The sequence below is a fragment of the Eurosta solidaginis genome, chromosome 2 (genome assembly GCF_040869045.1).
Source record: "Eurosta solidaginis isolate ZX-2024a chromosome 2, ASM4086904v1, whole genome shotgun sequence".
Lineage (NCBI taxonomy): Eukaryota > Metazoa > Arthropoda > Insecta > Diptera > Tephritidae > Eurosta > Eurosta solidaginis.
In genome coordinates, this window is record NC_090320.1 from 60,349,478 (window position 1) to 60,373,360 (window position 23,883).

General features: G+C 37.7%; 1 protein-coding gene and 1 long non-coding RNA gene across 14 annotated transcripts in view; both read left to right on the forward strand.

The window, feature by feature from the left end:
* The window catches only part of mol (dual oxidase maturation factor 1 mol), a 118,342-nt gene that overhangs the window by 37,760 nt on the left and 56,699 nt on the right, over positions 1-23,883 (forward strand). For 6 of the 10 annotated variants that reach the window (XM_067765561.1, XM_067765558.1, XM_067765556.1 and 3 more), the window contains 4 exons: positions 2,845-3,116; positions 16,048-16,235; positions 19,456-19,513; positions 19,835-19,969. In XM_067765561.1, the coding sequence (XP_067621662.1) occupies positions 16,071-16,235; positions 19,456-19,513; positions 19,835-19,969 (358 nt within the window). In that variant the 5' untranslated portion in view covers positions 2,845-3,116; positions 16,048-16,070. Of the gene's footprint in view, positions 1-2,844; positions 3,117-9,542; positions 9,564-16,030; positions 16,236-19,455; positions 19,514-19,834; positions 19,970-23,883 lie in introns of those variants that run through there. The other 4 variants (XM_067765560.1, XM_067765562.1, XM_067765563.1 and 1 more) reach the window with 3 other exon arrangements.
* LOC137239841 (uncharacterized) lies at positions 3,130-9,449 on the forward strand. 4 transcript variants are annotated; one of them, XR_010949498.1, is made up of 3 exons: positions 3,130-9,075; positions 9,135-9,282; positions 9,344-9,449. It is a non-coding gene; the product is annotated as an uncharacterized lncRNA (long non-coding RNA). The 4 variants fall into 4 exon arrangements; XR_010949501.1 differs by having other exon boundaries at positions 3,130-8,895; positions 8,958-9,282; XR_010949499.1 differs by having other exon boundaries at positions 3,130-8,554; positions 8,605-9,282.

Below are 23,883 nucleotides of genomic sequence, written 5' to 3' on the forward strand. Positions count from 1 at the left end.
TGGCACCAGATAACCCTGCGAAAAAGCGACTTGCGTGCCTTGTTGGACTGTTTATACCAGGCATGCTTAACCAACGAACCGATATCATTTCGTTACGATAATTAACGTTAATAAACGAAACTAAGTCATTTCGTTTCGTTTATTAACGTTAAGAACGTCAAATTAACGAAATGATTTTGTTTCGTTTTCAGCCATATCAAAACGAAATCAAATCGTTTATGTTGATTATTAATTTCAAACTATGCTGGCAAAGCTGATTGATGGCGGAGTCATTAAAGGTGAAAGCATTAGCCAAGCTGATTGCAACTTTTCTCATGAATTTTGACAGTACGACCATTTCTAAGAGTATTTTTGACACTACCACCAACGAATTACACAAACAAATTACATGGAGTTTGTGTGTATGTTCGCTCGCTGTTACCACCTTACGGCTTCACCATGACCATAGCATTGCCAGCACAATTCAAACATAAAGTATCACGTTTTTGTTAACGTTTTTAACGTTAACGAAAGCTTTTCGTTTCGGTTAAAAACGATATAAAATTTATCTTGATAATTTCTTTATCGATAATATTTCGAAGTGTTTCAACGGAAACGGTGGAAATTTTTTGATAAACGATTAGCTTAACGTTAAGGTGCATCCCTGGTTTAAACGGTTAGAAGCCAATTAAGTTAGTAAGTAAGTCTGCGTTTTAGGGATTCTTCAATGTAGGAACGCAATTTAACCTGAAGATCAGGTGCTATGTCTTATAACTAATAAAGGCAACTCGAATATGTGTGTAGATAAATTCAGTTTTACCGGAGGAATATTTTCTGATCAAGATGACCGCTCCAACCTATTGTACTATCAACACATTTTAAATCCATTAACTGATGATGGTTTTTTTTTTTTTTTAATTTAATGCATAATTTAATGACTGCCGATATTAAAAATACACATAAACATACATATCTTTATATTCATTAGTTGACTAAAATTTTATTTATATTTATTGTAATACCGTCAATGAAACAAAGTTTCTTACAAACTACTAACAACAAGTACATACATTTTTATCTAAAGAATACAAGTATGTTGCATACTAAACTTAAGAAGTTAATATGCTAAGCATTTAGAACAAGTTTAAATATCTATAGATAATGAGCGAAAAAGATTTACGAAAGCTTCAGTGGTCATTGAAAAATCAATGACGATTGTTTGAGACAAAATATTAAATTCTCGCATAGATCTTGCAAGAGGAGCATTGCTGGCGAAATTAGTTTTAACCTTTTTGCAGTAAAAAGGGTAAGTGACTCGGAGGTTACGTCTAGGAACATTAAAAGTAATCCTTTCCATCAGAGAAGGGCAATCAAGGATCCCTTGAATGATATTGAATATAAAGGTCATCGACAACATAGAACGACTATCCAAAGATTGTAGGTCAATAAGCATGAGACGCGAAACATACGAAGGGACATGATCGTCGTGTTTTAAGGTTCTTAGAGCGAATTTAAGAAACACCTTTTGAATACGTTCTATTCTTTTAATAGAAACTTGGCTATAGGGCCTCCATATGAAAACTGCGTACTCAAGGCGCGAGCGTACAAATGTTATATATAACATTTTCAGAGTGTAAGGGTCAGAAAACTTAGTGGAATTGCGACGGATAAAACCAAGTACTGAAAATGACTTTGCAATGATGAAGTCAACATGATTATTAAAGTTCAACTTCGGATCAAAGATAACCCCTTAGATCTTTTACTTCAGTAACATTGCGCAGGAAAGTGTTCGAAATGCTATAGTTCGTAATACGAACATTCAAAATTTTAGCAAACGTCATTTTAAAGCATTTTTTAATATTTAAAGGGAGTATATAACGTAGAAACCACGAATGAACAGCGTCAATATCACGTTGAAACTTAGCTTCATCAGAAGTATCCCTGACTACCGCGAAAATTTTGAGATCATCTGCATACTGTAAATAATTTGCAAATAAAAAGCAACTACTTATGTCGTTGATGAAAAGAACAAATAGAAGAGGGCCTAGAACACTTCCTTGCGGGACACCGGATGAAGCAATGAAAGGTTCTGACGAAACACCATCGATAGTAACAACGAAGCGTCTATTAGAGAGGTATGATTGTATCCATTTCAAAAAGCAGGAATGGAAACCCATATGAGCAAGCTTTCCAAGTAGTACTCTGTGACAAACTTTGTCAAAGGCCTTCGAGAAGTCTGTATATACGCAATCAACCTGGAATCCAGCTGAGAAAGCAGAAATACAGCTTAATTGGTGGCTGTGGATGGCCCAGACACAAACCCATGTTGATTTTGGCAAATAAGAGATTTGGTTGCAAAATACAGTTTATCTTTTACAATGCACTCAAAAAGCTTAGAAATGGTAGAGAGCTTTGAGATAGGTCTATAATTGTGAACATCGTTTTTCTTACCTGATTTTAAGATTGGGACTATGTGAGCAACTTTCCAATCATTAATGAAGGTTCCTGAAGCAAGAGATTTATTGAAAATAATTTTCAATGGTGCAATTAGAGCAGGGTTTGAGAAGACGGCTTAAGTGTGGCAAGCCCTTTGGCAATGGTTTCTGAAGATAGGGTAAGATACCCAAAATTAAGGTGTGAGAAATTTGAAGAAAAGCTTGATGAGGGGACATCATTTTGAGTGAAATTCGCATACAAAATCCTCGAAATTTACTAATTTTTACCTATCGATTCAATAAAAGTGATGTCATATTATACAAATATTGAAAAATAAGTATCAAATAAATTTAAATAGACAATTGTAAAGTTAATAAGAATTCAATTAAATAATTTAATCTAACTGTTATTATATTTTTAAATTTACAGAAACCACTTAATTTACTTAATTGTCATTGTGTTGCAATACTTGACAGTAAAACTACGAAAACTTAATACCCTGCCTTGTGTTGGGCAATACTTGAAGTTTCAATTTATTTTCGTCACTCAAAATAAATTAAAATCAATGACGGATTAACTGCGGAAAATAAGCATATATGTATGTACGTTAACCACATCATTTACATATTTTACTTACAAAGTGTGACAAGCAGATATTGTACTTATTGATAAACATTGAATACGGATTCTAGACAAGTTTGGTAAGTAGAAAATTATAATATAAATATTTCAATTGAAAAACTGGGTTTTATCTAAGGCTTTATAGCTACACTTTATACACCCTTTAGTAGACAGCATGTGATATAATAGCTTCTTTGTCTACCCTAAGCCGATGCGCTAGCAAAGCTGGGTGCAGTACTTGATGAATGGACGGTGGACGTCCCAATTCGTTTGGGAGAAAGCAAAAGGAGACATGAGTTGCATATGATCCATCAAGCAGGAAAGGCGTAAACAGATGCGCGGTGCTGCAAAATTTCTAAGACCATGAGCAAATCCAACGACGTTAGACTCAAAAATTTGCCCATATCTTCAAAGAGAGAAGATTTAACGCTCACGATGGGAACATCCTTCTGGCGTCACATGTTTATAAGTTGGACCTTGCCAGTGACAACAGGTGCAGTAAAGGCGAGCTACAGAAAGAAACGGCTGAACAAGATTTATGTTCGTGTCCTGCGCTAACGAGGTCAAGGCTACAGCCACTAGTGGCGGCAGAGCGGATAGGACGAAGTTGTTCTGTTACATAAGTCCTGGTATCTAAAAAGGGACCTTCCGTTTGGTCGGCTGGTATCACTATGAACACATTCAGTATATGTGAGTGCTTTCTTGACCGGCTAGTTAAATTTAACCTGACATACCCCAGCCTCCAATGTAAGATTATATGAGTTTCTTTAAGGTGAATTGCTAATACTACCCCAAGCTAATGTGTATGTGTAATCTTTTAACTCCCTTTCACTATTAAACGGCTAAAAAAATTCATTAGAACTGGTCGTATTTGGTTCGAATGATGACGTTAAAGGGAGATTAAGCCTTAAAACAATTTTATTCAAAAAATTTTGCATGGTCGTCAACGGCCGTCGATTTACGGCTTTCAAAACTTAAAAATTTTTTTTATACTTAATGTGGGCGGTGCTACCTCATTATTCAAAATTTTACAAAATGTAAATTTTGTGTCATGAAGTCAACTAAAATATGAATTTTCGCCCCTTTAGCGGTTTTTTTCCATTTTTCGAAATTTTCGTTATCGAAAAAAAGGGCGTAGTTATCGTCCGATTTCACATATTTCCAACTCCAATCTGTTTTAATTTCAGATAAGCCAGTATACCAAATTTTGTGAAGATATCTAAATTTTTACTCAAGCTGTCCCGTTGATGGACGGGCAGTTGAAAAGTAAAGTCTTCTCTTGACGGGCAAAAATCATGCTCAAGTCTCTCATTAAACCTGCTCTGCTGCATCGCTCGGAATCATAGACGGTGTCGACAGAATATGAGATAGCTTCGACAGAAAAGTTCTTCGGAAGATTTATGGCCCTGTCCGTAATGCCGACGGCTGTATGCGCTTTACACAGATATGAAGAGGGTGCAGCGAAAACAAAAAGCAAAGACTTCGCTCGCTAGGTCATGCGAATGGACGAAGATAGAAAGTATTTCAATCAGCACTGCAGTTTGTAAGCACTCCACTGAATTGGCGCCAGTTATGGCAAAACACGCCTGCTATGACTTGTAGAGCGCGCTTTCGCATTCCAAAGAGATATTGAGTACTCTGCGCAATCTATTAGACAGTTTATACAGTATATTGTTTAAAATACTGAAGTTTTAAGTAAACGAACTGTTTGGACCTCCTTTTGGACCTCATTATGGATAGAAGCAGCGTGATTACGGGAAGATATTAAAGACAGAATAAGTGCTTTCGCACCTTCAAAACTCTGAAATGCTTCCTTGTAGGGTGACATAAGGTCAACGGTCCAAACTCCAATTGGCCTTATGACCTCTTCAAATGATTTAACGAATTTTTCAAATTTTACTCAATAGCCAATTCGAAAATTTCCCTTTGACTTTATGACTATTTCGGGAAAAAGGCCATAACCATAGTTTTACTGATTTGAATTAAAAGTTTACAAAGTTTTTTATGTTTCAAATAATACCTCGCCGGACTAGTTTTTAGTCTCATTTCTCTCCGAAATGAAACCAGAATATAGGGAAAGAAGCCCCGCAGGCGAAAATTCTTTAGACATTTTGCTCTTGACAAATACTAGAACCTTTCTAGGATCTTGCGTAATTGCTGCCTCGAGATCTGGCAACTCTGTCGCCCATAATAGTTGGAGCCTTGATATTGCGAGCGCAACACACAAACACAGAACGTGCTCAACTGTTTCTTTCTGCAGTTTGCCCTGCAGAAAACATCTGCTGTTAGTGACGAGGCCTCACTTATAAGCAAACGACGCCATTATTATTCACATCGTGAGCCTTAAGCTTTTTCTATTCAGAGATATGGGCTATTTTTTAAGTCTAAAATTTTAGGATTTGCACATGATCTTAGAAAATTTTGCAGCCCCTCGCATATTTCCACACCTTTCTTGCTTGATGAATCCTTTTCATTCCGCCCAACCGATTGGAGCGTTTACCACGGACTAATCAAGTGCTAAATTTGCAATTTTTACATTCAAATATTTCTGCATATTTTTTGCCAGTCTGCATTAATTGTTCTTTTCATTCGACTGAAAATAATAAAACGCAATGGAATATCCACCAATCGCAAATGTGGATGTGAAATAAAATAACCGAACTTATGATGACTTTGCGACCATTTCAGAAAATCAAAATGGTTATTAATATCGTTCACATTTTAGCCATTTGAAATTAGACTTTGTGACCATCTCACATGATTACAACTTCAACTGACTTGCGGGCTATTTGAAGTGCTCAAAAATTCAATTGGCGTTATCACCGTTGAACTTTAGGCTTCCTCTATCTTGGAAACAGCATAAACAGTGGAAGCAATGCAGCCTAAAAATCTACTGGAGAGTCATTCCTGTCAATTAGTGCTATTTGGATTGAATGCTATTGTTTCACACGCCACTGTAAAGAAAGCTTATTTAATGCATATGTTCTTTTTATTACTCGACAGTATTCAAAGTTACTTGCAGTGTTGGCGGAAGAATATTTTTATTGATGACAAAAAATTCGTGAAAAAATCACTAGTCATACACCCAAACGGAATGACAGCACGAAATTTATTTTAATTAAAAATAGTCAACTTTAAAATCATAGCATTCAAAAAATTGTAATAAATATTCTGAAGCATCCGCAAGTGGTTGGTGGTAATCAAAAAACCTACGTTGACTGCGCATATTTATATTTGGTTACAAAAAAAATTGTGTAGCTTACTTTAGGTATTTGTGCCTCATACCGTTTTTGGGTTTTTTCTTTTCAATCACCACACACATGCATATATACATAGTCTTTACATCCTTTACTTTGTTCTACCTTTCACCATAAATTCGTTATTTCAACAACAAAAAAAAAACACAAAATACCGTTAAAGTTTTATTATTAAAGCCTGCTTCCAAGATATTCCCTAAGTATTTTTATGTTAAACAAAAACAAGTAAGGACGGGACTGTCTTCGGTTGCGCCGAAGATTTCATACCTTTCATGAATGGGGCTGAACAATAATCTTATCCCATACGTAATATCCAAATAATCGGCTTTATAAGATATGAAATATACAGTGAACAGATGTACATATCTAATATCTTCCTCCTCATATCGGCTGCTAATTGCCTTCGACCAAATTCTACCGCCTACCATTAGAAGCGCTAGCCATTCAGGTCTGCTGATTCGACCACTGCTCGTAAGCTTTGGACAATTCTCAATGCTGCATGGTACTGTGAGAGTGCTATTTTACTCACTATGCTTCGCCCTTTCCTCCGCTCTTCTCTGCGTATAGGTTCACTTGCCTTTCCATGACGAAACTCGCTGCCCTCCCCCTACTTTTGTTCCCAGTGTCCTACGCATAGCGTCCTTGTATTCCCTGGTATGCGACTGTGTTCTTCCTCACGTCCCCACCTTCTTATCAGTTTAAGTCCATATTGTGAAAGGTATGGTTATTTGTTCCAAATTTGTATCTTTGATTTTCTAAAAGATGACCCAAAATCTTGGTTATGACGTTTGATCAGGATCTACATTTTGGTGAGTATGCAGCCACAATTGTACCGAAAATCCAGACTTACTTACTTACTTACTTACTTACTCCAGAGCCGTAATAAAATCCTCAAATCTTTTGCTGGCAGTACTGGGGAAAAGACAAACAAACGCTCATTACCACATACAAAGCAATTGGCCAGCCGATTGCATACTACGCGTCCCCTATATGGTCGCCAAGCCTAAAAACTACTCACTGGAAGAAACTACAGGCCTTCCAAAAATACTCCAGAACACCACCTACATAATGAGGGGCGAATACTTCCCATCAGAGAGTGAAATGAGATGCTAACCAAACAGTTCCTCTTGAATACCCAGAAATCTGGGCATCCCAACAGACATCTGATTGATGAGCCAACACCGCCCAGAGCTTAAAGAGTAATCTCCGTAAGCATTACGAGGAAATACGGCACCTGATAACTCAGCCGTATGAAGCCAAAAAACACAAACAGGTCCTCAGCGAACTCCACAAACAGGCGTCGGACCTTTATGCCAGGAATTGCCCGGTGAATCCAGTACTCAAAGAACAGTACCCAAAACTAGCGGAAGAGGAACGGAAACTCCCCAGGGAAACACGAGTCACTCTAGCTGAACTTCGATCTGGATACTGTAGCAGGTTAAACACTTACCTCTCCAGAATCAACCCCGACACACAAAATGTATGCCCCGCTTGCAATGTGTCCCCACATGACACCAACCATCTCTTTAATTGTAATGTGGAACCAACGCCTCTAACACCCCTCTCATTATGGTCCAACCCTGTTGAAACTACACGTTTCCTTGGACTCCCGTTAGAGAATATTGATGACAATTTGTGATCGGTCGCACCTATTGGGTGGGGAGAAGCACTGCTACAACAACAACAACAACAACAACATTGTGCAATTCAAAGGATTCGAGCAGTTGATAAGCGCAATATAAAGCTGCATAGTTAACAGCTTCTCCAAGCCAATTGCTTGGGGATGGTCTAGAAGGTTCAATGTGATCATGTTCGTTAAATCGTTTCCTAGATGGCCGGTCTGGTACCTTAAGCGGGAGTCATTGGTGCCGTATGTCGTATCGCTGTAGTCGTATCCCTAACGTAATCAGCTGGGCTCGAATCGTAACATACGATCACGGATCGGTAACCATAAGAAAATTACGTGATACGTCAGACGTATAAACAAAATGGGATTATAACATACGATAGCGAACGGAACGTAATTTATTTTCAATTCACAATAATTTTTACGATCCACATTAGACTGGATTGTATTTTTAGCTCACAATAGATTTTGAACTGTCAAATTGGTTGCAAAAAATATAAAAAATAAAGTAAATAAGTACGATGGATCCAATTTTATTGTTTTGTTTGAGCTCAAGTGATAGCGAAGGCGATGAAAAAATTGTCCGGAGGCGGCTAAGAGAACGCAGTAACCCGTTGGACTTATCGAACAAAGTGTAAGCATATCATTTATGTATTATTTCTTTGTAACAAAAAATTATTTCAGATTCTTGAAGAGATTTCGCTTAACTAAAGAAGCTTTTAGTTACCTTCTGGATAAATAAAATTTGAAGAATGCCAATGCCAAAGCGGTTCCTCCAATTTTGCAATTGGCAGTTACGCTTTCACTTCTTGCTAGCGGTGGCTACCAGCACAATGTCGGTAGTGACTATTTAGTAGGAATGTGCTAGAGCACTGTCTCGAAGTTGACATCACATGTTGTTGCCGAGATGGAGAGGAAGCTGTGTGCGGAATTTATATGATTTGAACCAGATGACTCCCAAAGCTGTAAAGAATGGTTCGTGGAAAAATATAAAATACCTGGAGGTAAATTTAATAATAATTTTTGTGAAATTACAGAATTAATTTTTTAGTGATTGGATGTGTGGACGGTACACAGATTAGTTTACAAAAACTTATAGCTAACGAACACATGTACTTCAAACGTAAAGGGTACCACAGCATCAACGCTATGATTGTAAGTTGTTATTAAACATTTTTATTAAACATTTTTAAAACAATTATAAAAAATCCCAGATATGTGATCACACCTACAAAATATTGGCAATCAACTGTCAATACGGTGGTGCGGCTCACGATTCCTGCGTTTGGAAACATTCCGATCAAAGAAGGGATTTGGAGGATGGATTTAAACAGAACAGGCATCGAAATTCCTGGCCTTTAGGTAAAGTTATTGGGTCCAGCGAACTTTTTTGTGCCAATAATTAATTTATACATTTACATAGGAGATTCTGGCTACCCACTTGAGCCGTGGTTAATAACCCCACACAGAAGCACATCAGACGGTTGAGATGAACAGTATTTTAATGACATTCACTCTAAAGGAAGGAGAAAGGGCGCTGGAGGATTTTAGGATATGCCAAAAGAGGAAGATATCATCCTGCGAAAATGGCAAGATTTGCAAATGTCTCTTTTGCATTACATAATATACGCATTAAATTTAAGGTACATTATGAACCGTCAAATCTTCACTCCGAAGATCATATTCTAGAAATTGAGACAGGCGAAACAAACCAACTTACCAATATAGGAAAATCGATAAGAGATCAAATAAAACGTTCACTTTTAAGGGTATCCTAAGCAATGATATGTTCCTAAATAGCTTCAAAATTAAGCCTGGCAGTATTTAAGTAAATGATATTATTTATTAAATTCAATATTCTCTTTCATTTTTATTTTAAATATGTATATAGTGTAGGCACCAAATAAATATCACAGTACTTTAAGTCATTCTTCAGGTAATCTTTGTAAAACATAAATCAATTCATTTTCTAAATTAAAAACTAAAAAAAAAAGAGAATTCACAGTCAGTTTCTTATATCTAAATATGCATATAATAATAAATATTCTAAAAAAAATTAATGAGGTCTTCTTGCTTTCGACGCTGCAAAGTCTCCATCTCCAGTCTCTTTATTTGCAAGTCGATCTGACTTGCCTCTTTTTGCCTGTGATATTTTTCTTCTTTAATTTGCAGGATGCGCCGCTGCACCAACAGGAACCGTTCCTGAACGTCCAGCAATCTGTCCAGCTTTTCGTCCAACCCCCCTTTGAAAATCGGACACGGTTTTTAAATTTTCTTGCAGTAAGGCCATTTTTTGTTAGCTTGAACTTTTTTTGCGGGGCGTTTTTGATCGCAGCATTCTATCAACAATGGCGGCGGGAGGAGCAGTTGATGAACCTGGCAAACAACTTTGTGATTCATCATCGCTGCTTGCACTATAGCTCTCGCTGTTTTTTGACGAAGTCAGCGTTACTCGAGCTCTGCCATACGCAATTATATTTTCATCACCTGCTACACAAACTTCAAGGCCAGCCGCCTCAATGATAGCCTCCTCGGTGGCAGTTATTGTTTTTTTCCTGATAGGGTCCCCCAACAGTCTTATTCTTTAACTGTTTGTTGAAGGAAAGCTTCTTTTTTGCTTTATACCTCTGATCAGCAAAAGCCTGCAATGAAATAAAAACAAGTGTATTACTTTCAGGTATCAAAAGATATAATAACGACTGTATATACCTTCCTCCACATCTTTGCATCTTTAACTGGTGGTCCTTCAGAATTTAATCTATTAGAAAGTTCCTCCCAAAGTCTATTGGAGGTAATTCTGCCGTTTCCAGAGTTTGGAAGATTATTCTTCGCCTGCCCTGGGTGTCTCGCCATGAAATCCGCCATTATTTACTTTTGGATTGGATTTAGTTTGTTTGAATTCGACCTTTGTTAATACTAAGAGTTTGAAATGTGTTATTATATTTTATTTATTCATATATTTCAACAATTTACTTACATTTTTCATGAAATTTGTATGTATACGAATGTCGGTTTGTGATCGAATGAAATTGGAACGTAACGTGTACGTTCAGTCACTCGTCACGTATGTTGCGATCCAAAATTACGATCGAAGTCGTACGTTTACATATGTCATAATCCGAAAATCACGTTTTTACGTGACGAGTTATACGATAACGGATGCTAGGATTCCAGCCCTGTTTATCGCTACGACGGCAAACCAAAAACCAATTGGTTGGCTACGATACGGTTACGACCTTAGCGACACCAATAATCGATTGCATAGATTCCCATAAGGTTGGTCGAATCAGCTGTCATAAGGTTACCGATACGGTTAGCGATAGAGCAGCAATGTCTGCAGCTTTAATCCTGCTTGTTACCGTAATGTAAGGGAGATATATGCGCTACAAAAATACGATTATAACAATAAAATTTACCTAACCAAAAATGTGTTGCTAAGTCAGCCATGACGCGTTAATTGCTTCTTAAAGCTCATTTTTACGTGATGGCAAAATTGTTAGTCAAGTATTTAATCTCTCCCTGCTTAAACGGCAAGACAAGAACATACAAATTAGTTTAAAGTCAGGTCCCTAATCGATGCTGAGATAAACATTTGGGAACTTAAGAAAACAAATTTTAAGCAAAACAATAACAAAAAAAAAAAAAAAAAAAAACCGGTTGTTGGCTCAGCGTGAACAGCATTTTTTTAATCTTTCTGTGTTTCTGTTTTGTCTTCTCAGATTATTGTACGTTTGACGTCACTTCAACCGCAACTAATATAAAAATGAGCTTGTTTTGTACTTAAACTTAAGAGAATGCTTAAGTGCATGGCATTTAACCCGGCGGTGATTTGGTACATGCTTCGTTTGTTCGCTCATATAATTCTGTGTAGATACATATATAAACGTATATGATATATCCTTAAGCTATGTATATGAACAATTATACATTTGTATGTCACACGTCTAGTATGAGGCTTAGCCCCTTTTCTCTGACCGATAGAAATCGTTAATTTTTTCATCGCACTTATTCTTTGTTCTTTGTTTGGGCACGCGAATGAAGTTTAAATTTTTTGTGCAAATAATTTGTTTTACAGTTTTTTGTTCTTTTTTTTTGTGAAATATGGATACATGAAATTAGTCGCATTAACGTGTGCCTTATTTTTGTAATTTTGTTGTACAAAGCAATTAGATTAGGTTAGGTGGTAGTTGCCCTGGTAGGGAAAGCTTACTTGGACAGTATGAAGGTCCGTTATGATACCACATAAAATAACGGTGACGTAAGCTGTATCTACTTACAGAGTTGTTACGTAGCAACGATATAGTTTGTAATGAGACCGATATCAAGAGATAATAAATTCTCCAGAGACCCAAGTGAGTCGAAACCGAAATATCTTCGCCTAGTTATAGCAAAAACTGAGCAGCCAAGCATAAAGTGACTCGATGATTTCATCATTCTCAATACAGCTGCAGCAGGATGGGGCACCACCCCACTTGAAAATACTCTTTAAGTCAATGATGTTCGCGGAGCAAGATCGCTTTGGCTCCCTTTGGCTCTTAACAAAAAAAAATCGATTGCGGTAGTATGAGACGGAAAGTTAACACAGATGTTTTAATGGGCGTTGGCTCCGTTATGAGGCGCACTGAAAGCCAATAGTCCAAAAATTCGTCGACGTTCTTCGAATGCAGATCGGCCAACTGATGCTAGTTTGAACAAGGGAGTTGTTGCTATTTTTACTGGCGGTTTACCATTGTTAGTGCGGTTTTACAAGACTTGTAAGGAAAACCTAAGAATACACCGTCAGACCCAGAAACTTGTGATAGAGCAACCAGTATGTGGGTGAGGTCTCAAGGTCCCTATGACCATGCTTGTATAAGAAAATAATATAAATATAGATTTTAATATCCACAATCCAATTAGATATTTGATGTTGATAGCACTGTAGCGCAAAGGCTAATTTCTCCGCTATTAAGCACAACTCGTTTTGTAGCGAGTTATTTAACCCCTGCCGTGAGTCTTCAATAATAACCGCTAGATCGGTGTAGCTATCCTCTACGCACCTAGCCTAGAGAGTTACAAAGAAGCACCCACACAGATGAAGCTAATATAAGCGCGCTAAAAAAGAGCTAAAAAGATTTGAAAAAATGCCCACAATGAATTTCGTCGAGCTTAAGGAGGCGCAGATTTGGATTCAAAGTCAAGGGAGAAGCAGACAGCAGTGACAGTATACATTAACATTTTTATCGATTTATGGGCAGTTTTTAGCATAATATTAAAGCTATCTTTTATATTTCAAGAGAAGTCTTGCTATACAGCTCAAACGAATTTTCAACATAGGAATAAGGCATACCATAATTTACATAGATCTAATGAGGATACGATTGTTTTTTGCAACAAAGATCAAAGATATCAATAATTCGGTTAATTGGAAAACATCGCGCTGAAGTTGAGGGCACATAATGTATAAAACGCTCGGTGGCGCAACGAGTAATTTTTTTGTCATGTGAATCAAAATTTCATATGACATAAGAGATTTGCTGTTGTTCTAGCGATAAGGGGAGAGGAGTGTTATCGGTGTTGATGGTTCTTTGCCGCATATAGACCCGGTACGTTCTGATAAAATGCACCATTAAGATACAACCGACCACATCCCAGAATGATTTTATATGATGACCACACTGAACCTTCAATCCCGCCCACCCTCTACTTCCATGAGGAACTTATGGTCACCAAAGCCTTGGATGTGGGATTCGGTACGGTTAGGTGAGGTTGACAATTGAGTTGGAGAAGCTATAAACTGCACTGGAACCCCTTGAATCGTTTGAGTATTTTAAGCACCTTTTACGACAGGCATACCTGCCACGGATATAAGCCCCTAAACCGCTGGGGGGACATAAGAGAATTCATTCACCTCAGTCAGTGGCCTATTTCTCCTAAAGTCTAGACTTGTCACAAACATGCCTTCTGGAACAGTTGTATCTCATACTTGGGGCTAAATACCCACTGAAAGAAATAGTGCTAGTAAAATCAACAAATCGGTTCTGTTGTTCTTGACTTAACGGAGACTCGGTGAAATTGATCGAATTATGGTTAATTCGACCGAGTTCTTTGTCAAGCGAACAAATTAGTTTAGTCATTTCAACAGAGAGAAATTGCCGCTCTTAAGTTAACAAAATACTGTAAAATTGACAGATTCCTAATCAATCAACAGTCAATACATGAGCAAATTTCAAAGAGAATTTTCTTCTCACTGCGCTCTCTACGATGATGCCATTTGTTAAAAAAAAAAACACCAAAATAAGAAAAACACCAAATCGAAAAAACACACAAAATGGGAAAACAACAAAAAATTAGTTTTTCAGTTATCAATACAAAAGAAAAACCCTTTTTTTAATTTACTGTGCAAACAATTATGAGATACAGGGACACCTATTTATCGGGTACAATTTTGCAACTTCTCCTCCAATCGAAATGCAAAATTGTGTCCTCTTGTTGCAAAAGTTTTGCTTGAACGAACAGGATTTTTCCAAAGTTAGAAAAATTTTGTTCAAGTTTTTACGAATTTTCACCCACGCGAACGAATCTAATAAGATAATAAAAAACAACATTTTTTAATGTTGATGTTTCCGACAACATAAAAGTTTAAGTTGTTTTGGAATCGTTTCACGTAAAGTGTTACGAAAATTAAACTTGCCGAATTACATGTAAAGTTACTCCAGTGGTGAATTATCTTCCTGCGATTTGATTCTTTACTTACAAGTTCTATATTTAAAATGTTATGGCAAACATTTATACTACAAGTTTTGTTCGAAACAATCAAGTGTGGCAACTACATGCGAGAGAAGAAATTGAGAATGAGCTGAGCTGCAACTGAAAGAATTGAGAATCAGTTTTGTGACCACTATTTTCATTTCTATTTGCAAAGCGAAGTTCAAAACTATAAATTAAATCAATTATAAAATTTGGTGATAGTGCGTTTAGTAAAACAAAATAATAAAGTGTATAATGTTAATGTGTACCAGCGTATTTGATGTACGCCCAATTGCAGTTCGGTTAGTAAGTGCGTACATATGTATGTATATGTAGGTACTTTCGTACAAAGCTGTTGCAACAACTTTTTTTTGTTCATTTGACTACTAAAACGGTCAATTACGAATCAACAAATTGTGCGCACTTGATTCAACACCTTGTTGCGATGGATAAAAATTGACAGAAATTGAGGTTGAATTGACCTGTATTTCGGTTGATTTTACCAGTCTTTTTCTTTCAGTGTATATACATGTATATCTCTAGTTTATATTTTTCTTCTAGCTATATGCGTGTGTGTGTGAGGAACAGCTTCAGCTCTTAGCTGATGATAAATTGATGTGTGATTGTTTCTCTTTCTTCTTCGCTCTTATCTGCTGACTACATATGTGTATGTGAAATAATCTCTTCGCTTCAAGCTGCTGGTTATGTGTGTGGAATATTCTTCGTTGCCTTCTATGCATGTGTGTAAATGGCTTACTGCCGTTGTGTTTATTTATAGCGTTTTTCTTTTCTGAAAAAATTGCTGCCTTATTAAATGGTAAAGCCTTAATAGAGTTACTCCTACCCCAGAAAATTTTAAACATTTATAGTGCATGCAAAGAACATAAATGGCTACCCCGTGTATTAGCTGATTTTCGCAAACGCGCTGTCAATGATAATAAAAATTCATTAGCAATTATTTCCTTCATTTAAATTTTCTTCGCCTAAAAATATGTGCAGTTACGAAAATAAATTGTCACGATCAGCTAGTTTAGCAGAGTTGCACTGCCATACCGCCATTTTATGCAGGGTAAAAGTGTAACGCTTTTGCGTTGCGAGCAAGCAACAATTTTCACAAAAGAACGAAATAACCCGTAAAGGCGTCACCTGATTTTTAGAACAGAACAAGAAAACGCTATTAGTGATGTTAGAAATGCTAATATTCGCCACAATATTTAAGAACAATATTTCATGTACTAAAGGATTGGAAAATCAACTACGTTGAAAGTTAACAACTATTTTGCACTCAACGTAAAGAACTCAAAGTAGAGAGATTTATGGAGTGAAGGTCATTGTTTTTACTTTTTGATTCTTTCTATAAAAATTTGATAAAATTTACCAGTTTTTGCTTATTTTCAGAACACAAAACGTTTTAAAACAGCATGAAGGGTTGGTTTGACGCATTTCGTGACGATGGTGGACCCACACTATATTCATTTCCAAATCGAACACCCGTAACAGGCGATGTATCCATCGTAGCCGTTTCAGTTTTATTTGCAACATTTTACATTGCATTTCTCGTGATATTTCCTGGTATAAGGAAACAGGTAAATGTATATAATTTAGTTTTCTAAGTTAGCCATAAATTGATAGATATGTGAATCATGAAAATATGCGATAAAAAAAAAAGAGCAGTAAATCTGGGCGGACGCGGTGTGATTGCAGCGTGCTCCGTCTACAACACCGAAGATCCTGGGTTCACGCACCGGGCAAAGCAACATCAAAATTTTATAAACAAGTTTTTTCAATTAGAAGAAAGTTTTTCTAAACGAGGTCGATCCTCGGCAGTGTTTGGCAAGCACTCCAAGTGTACTTCTGTCATGAAAAGTCCTCAGTGAAAATCATCTGCCCTGCAGATGTCGGTCGGAGTTGGCATAAAACAAGTGGGTCCCGTTGTTGTTGTTGTAGCGATAAGGTTGCTCCCCGAAGGCTTTGGGGAGTGTTATCGATGTGATGGTCCTTTGCCGGATACAGATCCGGTACGCTCCGGTACCACAGCACCAGGTGCTAGCCCGACCATCTCGTGAACGATTTATATGGCCACATTAAACCTTCAGGCCATCCCCTCCCTCCCCACCCCCAAGTTCCATGAGGAGCTTCGGGTCGCCAGAGCCTCGTCTGTTAGTGAAACAGAATTCGCCGCGGATAGGTGAGGTTGACAATTGGGTTTGGAGAAGCTATATATTGCGCTGGCAACCTGAAGGGTTGCGCTACACACTCCTTGAATCTGGTATTTTAGTCGCCTCTTACGACAGACATACCTACCGCGGGTATATTCTGACCCCCTTACCCGCTGGGGTCCTCAGTGGGTCCCGTCCCGGCAATTTGTAAGAAAAATTAAAAGTAGCACTACGCAAATTGGAAAAGAAGCTCGGCCTAAAATCTCTTCGGAGGTTATCGCGCCTTACATTTATAATAGTTTATTCCCATAAGAATGATGATGACTTCGATCAAAATTAGAAGGGGTGGGATTGTATTATATATTCTTGGACCCTTTTGGGACTACTTCGGGAGCGTTTCGTGAATTTTTCGGATGACTTCAGGAAAAATTCTGAACTATTTTAGAAATCAATTCGAGACTATTTCCATACCAGATTGGAGCAATTACAGAATCCATTCAGGATTGTTTTACCTACTATTTCGGGACAATCTCTGGATCATTTTGAGGTTATTTCAAATCTATTCTAGAGCTGTTAGGATCACTTCTAGATTCTATTAGGTTTTAATTTAAGGAAAACTTCTTTATCACTTAAAAGTTATTTCTAAACCATTCTAGGACTGTTGCAGGATAACTTCGGTATTCTTTTGTTCACTATTTCGTGACTACTTCTGTGTTATTTGAAGATTGTTTTGAAAGCAATGAGAGTGCGAACTGGGACCTAATTCTATTCATGGAAGTACTCAAGCATTTTTTTCAGCTATTGTTCCTTCGGGTCTCAGCATCGCTACAACAATGAAATTGTTTTGCCTAGTTTAGTCTCAAGTGAGCTGAGACTGCAAGGCACAGAAGCTAGGTCCATTTTCGCAGCTAGAGTAATATGTACCCTATAACAAAATTTTATGAAAAAGACTGTAGCTCGCTTCACAGTAAACAGAAGTGGGTTCCATGAATTTTGGATTTTTGAGCTATGGCCTTGAGTTCCTTCAATTTCTACTTTAAGGTAAAAGAAAGTTTTGATTCGCATCGAACAACATGCGTACTTTTGATCCCAGAGTAGCTTTTACGGTAAAACTCAGTCTCTTTGGCGTTCGTCTCTTCCAGGCCAAGAATACCGTATCAGCAGAGGTTGCCTCCAAGTTCCGTTTTTGATCTCAAGCAGCAAGTGCAAAAAGAGACAACAAACTCTGAGAGATTCAGTAACTAGGCGAAACTCGCCGAAAGCTCATTGAGGAAAACGGGCTTAATAAAATGTAAAAAAAAGTGTGAAACAATTTTCTGTGAGAAAATTTGCAGCCAATTTTTGATATTTTAATTTTCTATTTTAACCTTAATTACTTATAACAACTTAGAATTTAAATATTCCAAATCACAATCAATTACCCGCAATCAAAGTTGAAAAATAACTGCAGCGCTGAGTTGAACGATAAAAGTTTCTATGTCAAAATGTATCAATTGACTGTGAAATACCAGAAAGTTGTAAAACTAAATTAAAATGTTTTTTATTTGACAACCGACATATTTATGTATTTATATATGTATACCAGAGCTGGGATAAATGCATTTATTTTTCAATGCATTAACATTTTAATGCCAATGTAAATGCTTCTACCACACTAAGCTCGTGTGGCCTGAATGGGACGCGAGATGAACGAGAAGTCTCCTTCTTCTTGGAAGGGCGAAATATCTCTGGTGGTTGGACTCATAACCGGCCACATAGGAATCGGGAGGCATGCAGAACGGCTGAGTGCTCCCTATAATGATTACTGCAGGAGACGAAGAGGAGATAGAAAGAGTAAAGCATTTTCTGTGCAATTGTCCTGCGCTTTGGCACAAGAGGAAGAAATCTCTTATGCAAGGAATTGCCCGGTGAATCCAGTACTCAAAGAAGAGTACCCAAAACTTGCGGAAGAGGAACGCATACTCCCTAGGGAAACGCGAGTCGCTCTAGCTCAACTTCGTTCTGGATACTGTGACAGGCTAAACTCTTAGCTATCTAGAATCAACCCCGACATACAAAATGTATGCCCCACTTGCAATGTGTCCCCACATGACACCAACCATCTCTTTAATTGTAATGTGGAATCAACGCATCTAGCACCGCTTTCATTATGGTCCACCTCTGCTGAAACACCAAGTTTCCTTGGACTCCCGTTAGAGGATAATGATGACAATTTGTGATCGGTTGCACCTATTAGGTGGGGCGAAGCACTGCTACAAGAACAACAACAACAGGAAGAAAAATCTGGAATATCCCTTCTTTGACGATCATTGTGATCTGGCTAAGTTGGAACGTAAGAAATTCCTGACGTTTGCTGAATCGAGCTGTTGGTTTTAGTAGGGGAGAGATAAATTTGGCATCATGGGCCTAAGTGCACTGGTGCTCGCAACGGTGGCCACTCTAAACTAACCTGGCCTAACTCACTGCTATGATGGAACTTAATTGCATTCAAAATGAGTGCATTTTTCCCAGCTCTGATATATACCCATACTTCCATATATATTTTAAGTTTATAATTTGTTTTGTACTACATTTTTAAACATATTTGTGGCCGCTTTATTTTGGTTTAGTAATAATATTTATTTCTTATATTTTTTTTGCCTTGCAGAAATTTACCACATTTTCGACAGTCACACTCAGCCTGTTTGTTGGCTTAGTCATACTAAGTGAGTAGCTTTATAAGTAATGATTTTTACAAACTTACGTATAACAGATATAAACATAAATACATTTTGATATTAAGCCTATTCAGGCACTATGCCCAGCTGGCTGGCATCGGCGCCTGCGCGAAGGCACGGCCAGTCCCGCCCGTGATTTGTGCATACCAACACCTTTATTTATTTGCTGCTTTTTTATAATTTTTGTTTTTGTTTTTGTTTTTGATAACACAAATGACCACCTATTAAATCTTTAATATTAACATACTATGTATTTATTTGTTTATAACTTATTTTAAAATATTTTTTTGTTTTTATTAAATTGAATAGTTACACGACTGGGTTCCGCTTGGCATGTGGCGCATACAACGATTATTGCGCCTTACAAGGCGTTCTCGCGTGAGAAGATGCCGTCTAGGATAGGCACGCACGTCGGTCTGATGCACGTCAATGTAACGTTAACAGGTAAGCGTAAGTGCAAAAAAATGTGGGGCGTAGAGTAGGTGATTATTTACATAACTTTAAAATGAATCTGTCGTGTGTTAGAGGCTCAAAATTTGTTTAAATAATTTGATTTGTCACGACTTTTTGGTCACTGAAAAAAGGCAAAATGTTTCAATTATTTAAAATAAATAATAAAATAAAAATCATAAACGGGCAACACTTAAAAATAATATAGAATGTGTTTACATAAGAATATATATTGTAACGAATTCTGGGAAATTCCTGATAATTATACACCTTCTGCTAACGCTGGAATCGCTGAACTATCGAATAAATAACTCCAATATTCAGTATTGCAAAATGGTCTTTATTTACACTACTTTAGAAGTACTTACTTACTTACTTAATTGGCGCTTAAACGTCTAAACGGTTATGGCCGTCCAACAAGGCACGCTAGTCGCTCCCTCGCTCCGCCAACCGGCGCCAATTGGTCACACCAAGGGAGTTTAAATCGTTTTCCACCTCGTCCCTCCAACGGAGTGGGGGCCGCCCTATAACTCTGCTTTCATAGGCGGGTTCCGATAGAAACACTTTCTTGGCCGGAGCATCATCTTTCATTCGCATAACATGGCCTAGCCAGCGCATCCGCTGCGTTTTAATTCGCTGTACTATGTTGATGTCTGCGTATAGCTCGTACAGCCCATCATTAAATCTTTTTCGGTACTCGCCATCGCCAACGCGTAGAGGTCCATAAATATTTCGAAGCACTTTTCTCTCGAACACTCCCAAAGCCGCTTCGTCTGCTGTTGTCATGGTCCATGCTTCTGCCCCATATAGCAGGACGGGTACTATAAGTGACTTGTAGAGTATGATTTTCGTTCGCCGAGAGAGGACTTTACTTTTCAATTGCCTACCTAGTCCAAAGTAGCATTTATTGGCAAGATTGATCGTTCGCTGTATTTCAGTGCTGATGCTGTTGCTACTGCTGATGCCGTGTTGATGCTGGTTCCCAACTTTGGACTTTTGAACTACTTTGGAAGTGGTACTTCACAATTACAATCATATTTCACTAATAGCGTGCTTAAATCAAACTGATTATTATTCCTCAGTTTGCGCTGTTTACATACTCTCTATTGCCTCGTTAACATATTTTCACGAACATGCCTTCTGGAACAGTTGAATCTTATACTTGGTTATTTAGCTATATGCGTATGTATGTGTGCGTAACAACTTCTGCTCTTAGCAGATGATAACGTGATGCGTAAGAGAAATAATCTCTTTGCTTCCAGTTGCCGGTTATGTGTATATGTGGCTGCTTGCTTTGTGGTTGTTGTGCATTTATTTAGTAGCAGCATAGTGATGTATTAAACTTCTAATATTCGCCACGATATATTTTTGGCCAAATTTACGCGATATATTAAACATTTATAAACAGAAACAAATTCTTGTCAATAGACAGTTAAAATCTTTAGCAAAAGTTCGCTGGCAACATTTTTTTCACTAACGACGGCTTAATGTTTCCCTTCGTGACTCCATTTTTCAATTGTGCGTCCAACTTACTAGAGTACTTTTAAATCCTACATGAAGCATGAAGCTCGGGGTTTTGCTGCCCATTTGAAAAATGATTTTAGTCAGGGCTCTAGCGCGGGACCCAGTTGTTTTATCCCGACTCCGAGCGGCATCTGCAAGGCAGATGGGGTTTCACTGAAAGCTTTTTACGGCAGAAATACACTCAGAGTGCTTGCCAACCACTGCCGAGATATTGGCAAGCTAAAATACGACGGAAGTATTTCAGTGTCACTATTACGATTATTTAAAGTTCGAGGTCGACGTTTACCTGGAATTTCATAACTGCAACAACTATTATTATCAATGAAAGTTGGGCAGCTTCTCTATAGCGCTCATCGCTTACAAGGTCATATATTTAGTCAATATAGTTTGAAAATAGAGTCTATTGAAGAGACCGAGATTTCCAACTTTCCTTCAGACTACTCGATCCATGTAGAAATTTCAGCCATCGTGGAAGCCGCAGCTTTGGCAAGGAAATCTTTATTTTCAGCGACAGACAGGCTGTCATAAAATCTCTTGGCTCTTGCTCGCCCAATTCTGAACTAAGACTAAAATGTCGTCGAACACTTCAAGAGATAGGCCAACAGAACCATGTATATCTGACATGGGATCCGGTACACAGAAACATTGAGGAAAACTGCATTGCAGATGAATACGTTAGGGAGGGTACGGCCAGGCAGATTCCTGACCAAGAATGCTTAGGTACGCCCCTTGCCACATGCAAGCTTATGCTAAAAGAGCACATATGCCGTCAAGCCGACGAAAGATGGCTTCATACACCAGGGCGTTGGAAATTGAAGGAAACTTGTTGAAAAAAGAAACCGGTACCAAAAAGTAATCGTAAAGTAGTAAGTAAAAAAACAACCCGTACTGAGAAGTGACCGGTTCCAAAAAATAACCGAATACAAAAGATGCCGATCGATACCGAAAAGTTACTGGTTGGAGGAAAACAGCCAATACCGAAAAGTCACCGTTTACAAAAAGTCACTGGCTGCAAAAAGTAAACGGTTCTGAAAAGTAACCGTTTATAAAACAGAAACCTATACCGAAAAACAACAGGTTGCAAGAAGTAACTGGTTACATAAATACAACCGGTACCGAAAAGTGACCGGTTCGAAAAAGTACCCGTTTACAAAAAAAACCCCGATACCGAAAAGTAACCGGTACCGAGGAGTGACCGGTTTTAAAAAGTAACAGTTTACAATAAAGAAACCGATACCGAAAAGTAAGTGGTTTCTGGAAAACAACCAACATCGAAAAATAATAGGTTACAAAAGTCACTGGCTACAGAAAATAACTGTTTACAAAGAAGAAACCGATACCGAAAAGTAACAGGTTACACAAAATAACTGGTTACAGGAAAACAACCGGTACCGCGAAGTAACCGGTTACAAAAATTAACCGTTTACAAAAAAGAAACCGATACCAAAAATTAACTGGTTGCAGGAAAACAACCAATACCAAAAGTAACCGTTTACAAAAAGTAACTGGTTACAAAAAAGAAATCGATTCCGAAAAGGCTACCATGTTTAAGAGAGTAGCCGGTTCAAAAAAAAAACCGGTTCACGAAAAGTTACCTGTTCCAAGAAGTAACCTGCTCACAAAATCATTCGTCATCAAATAAGTAACCAGTTTTAAAAATAGTAAAGTTTTGTTGAAGTCTAGTCTTCAGGTTTTGCCGAAACCTAATTGCGAGCCTTTCCTAATGTTAATTTGCTTATCTTTTATAACTATATTAAAAGACATACATATAATAACAATCAAAACTTGTTTGGCCATTAGAAGTATTCTTGCCAATTAAGCTTGATGTTGAGTAAAACTATTCCGATAGCCAAACATGCACATGAACATATTACTCACGTCACTATGTTTGTATGTATGTACAAATGTCTTCACCTAATGACAGTGATTTTTTGCAATTCATTCCGCTTCCGCATCAAAATTCGTGTGCTCGTACAAACTGCCAAATAACAAGTTGGTTACGCGTGCGAGTGGCTTTAGATCCGTCTGGTTTGGCGAGCCTTTTTATATAAAAATCTGACGCACACAATTTGCATGATAGCTGTGTAATATGCACGCAGAGCATTATAATGTACTACTCACAAAGGAATAATGATTATTTGAATGTTTTTCTACGGCTCAACTTAAAGCCTCGTCATGATTCTAAGTGGTGATTAAGCACAAATTAATGGTTGCAGCCGAAAAAAACGAAAAAAAAAAAAATTGCTTTAACATACTACACTTTTGTCGAGTTGTTGGTTTTTCGTCTGCTTTTGGCTATTCGAATCAATTGTCGACTGCTGGCATGTTGCCTATTGGATGAGTACGCACTCGTGTGGAGTATCTATTGTGTTGAACTTTTTGAT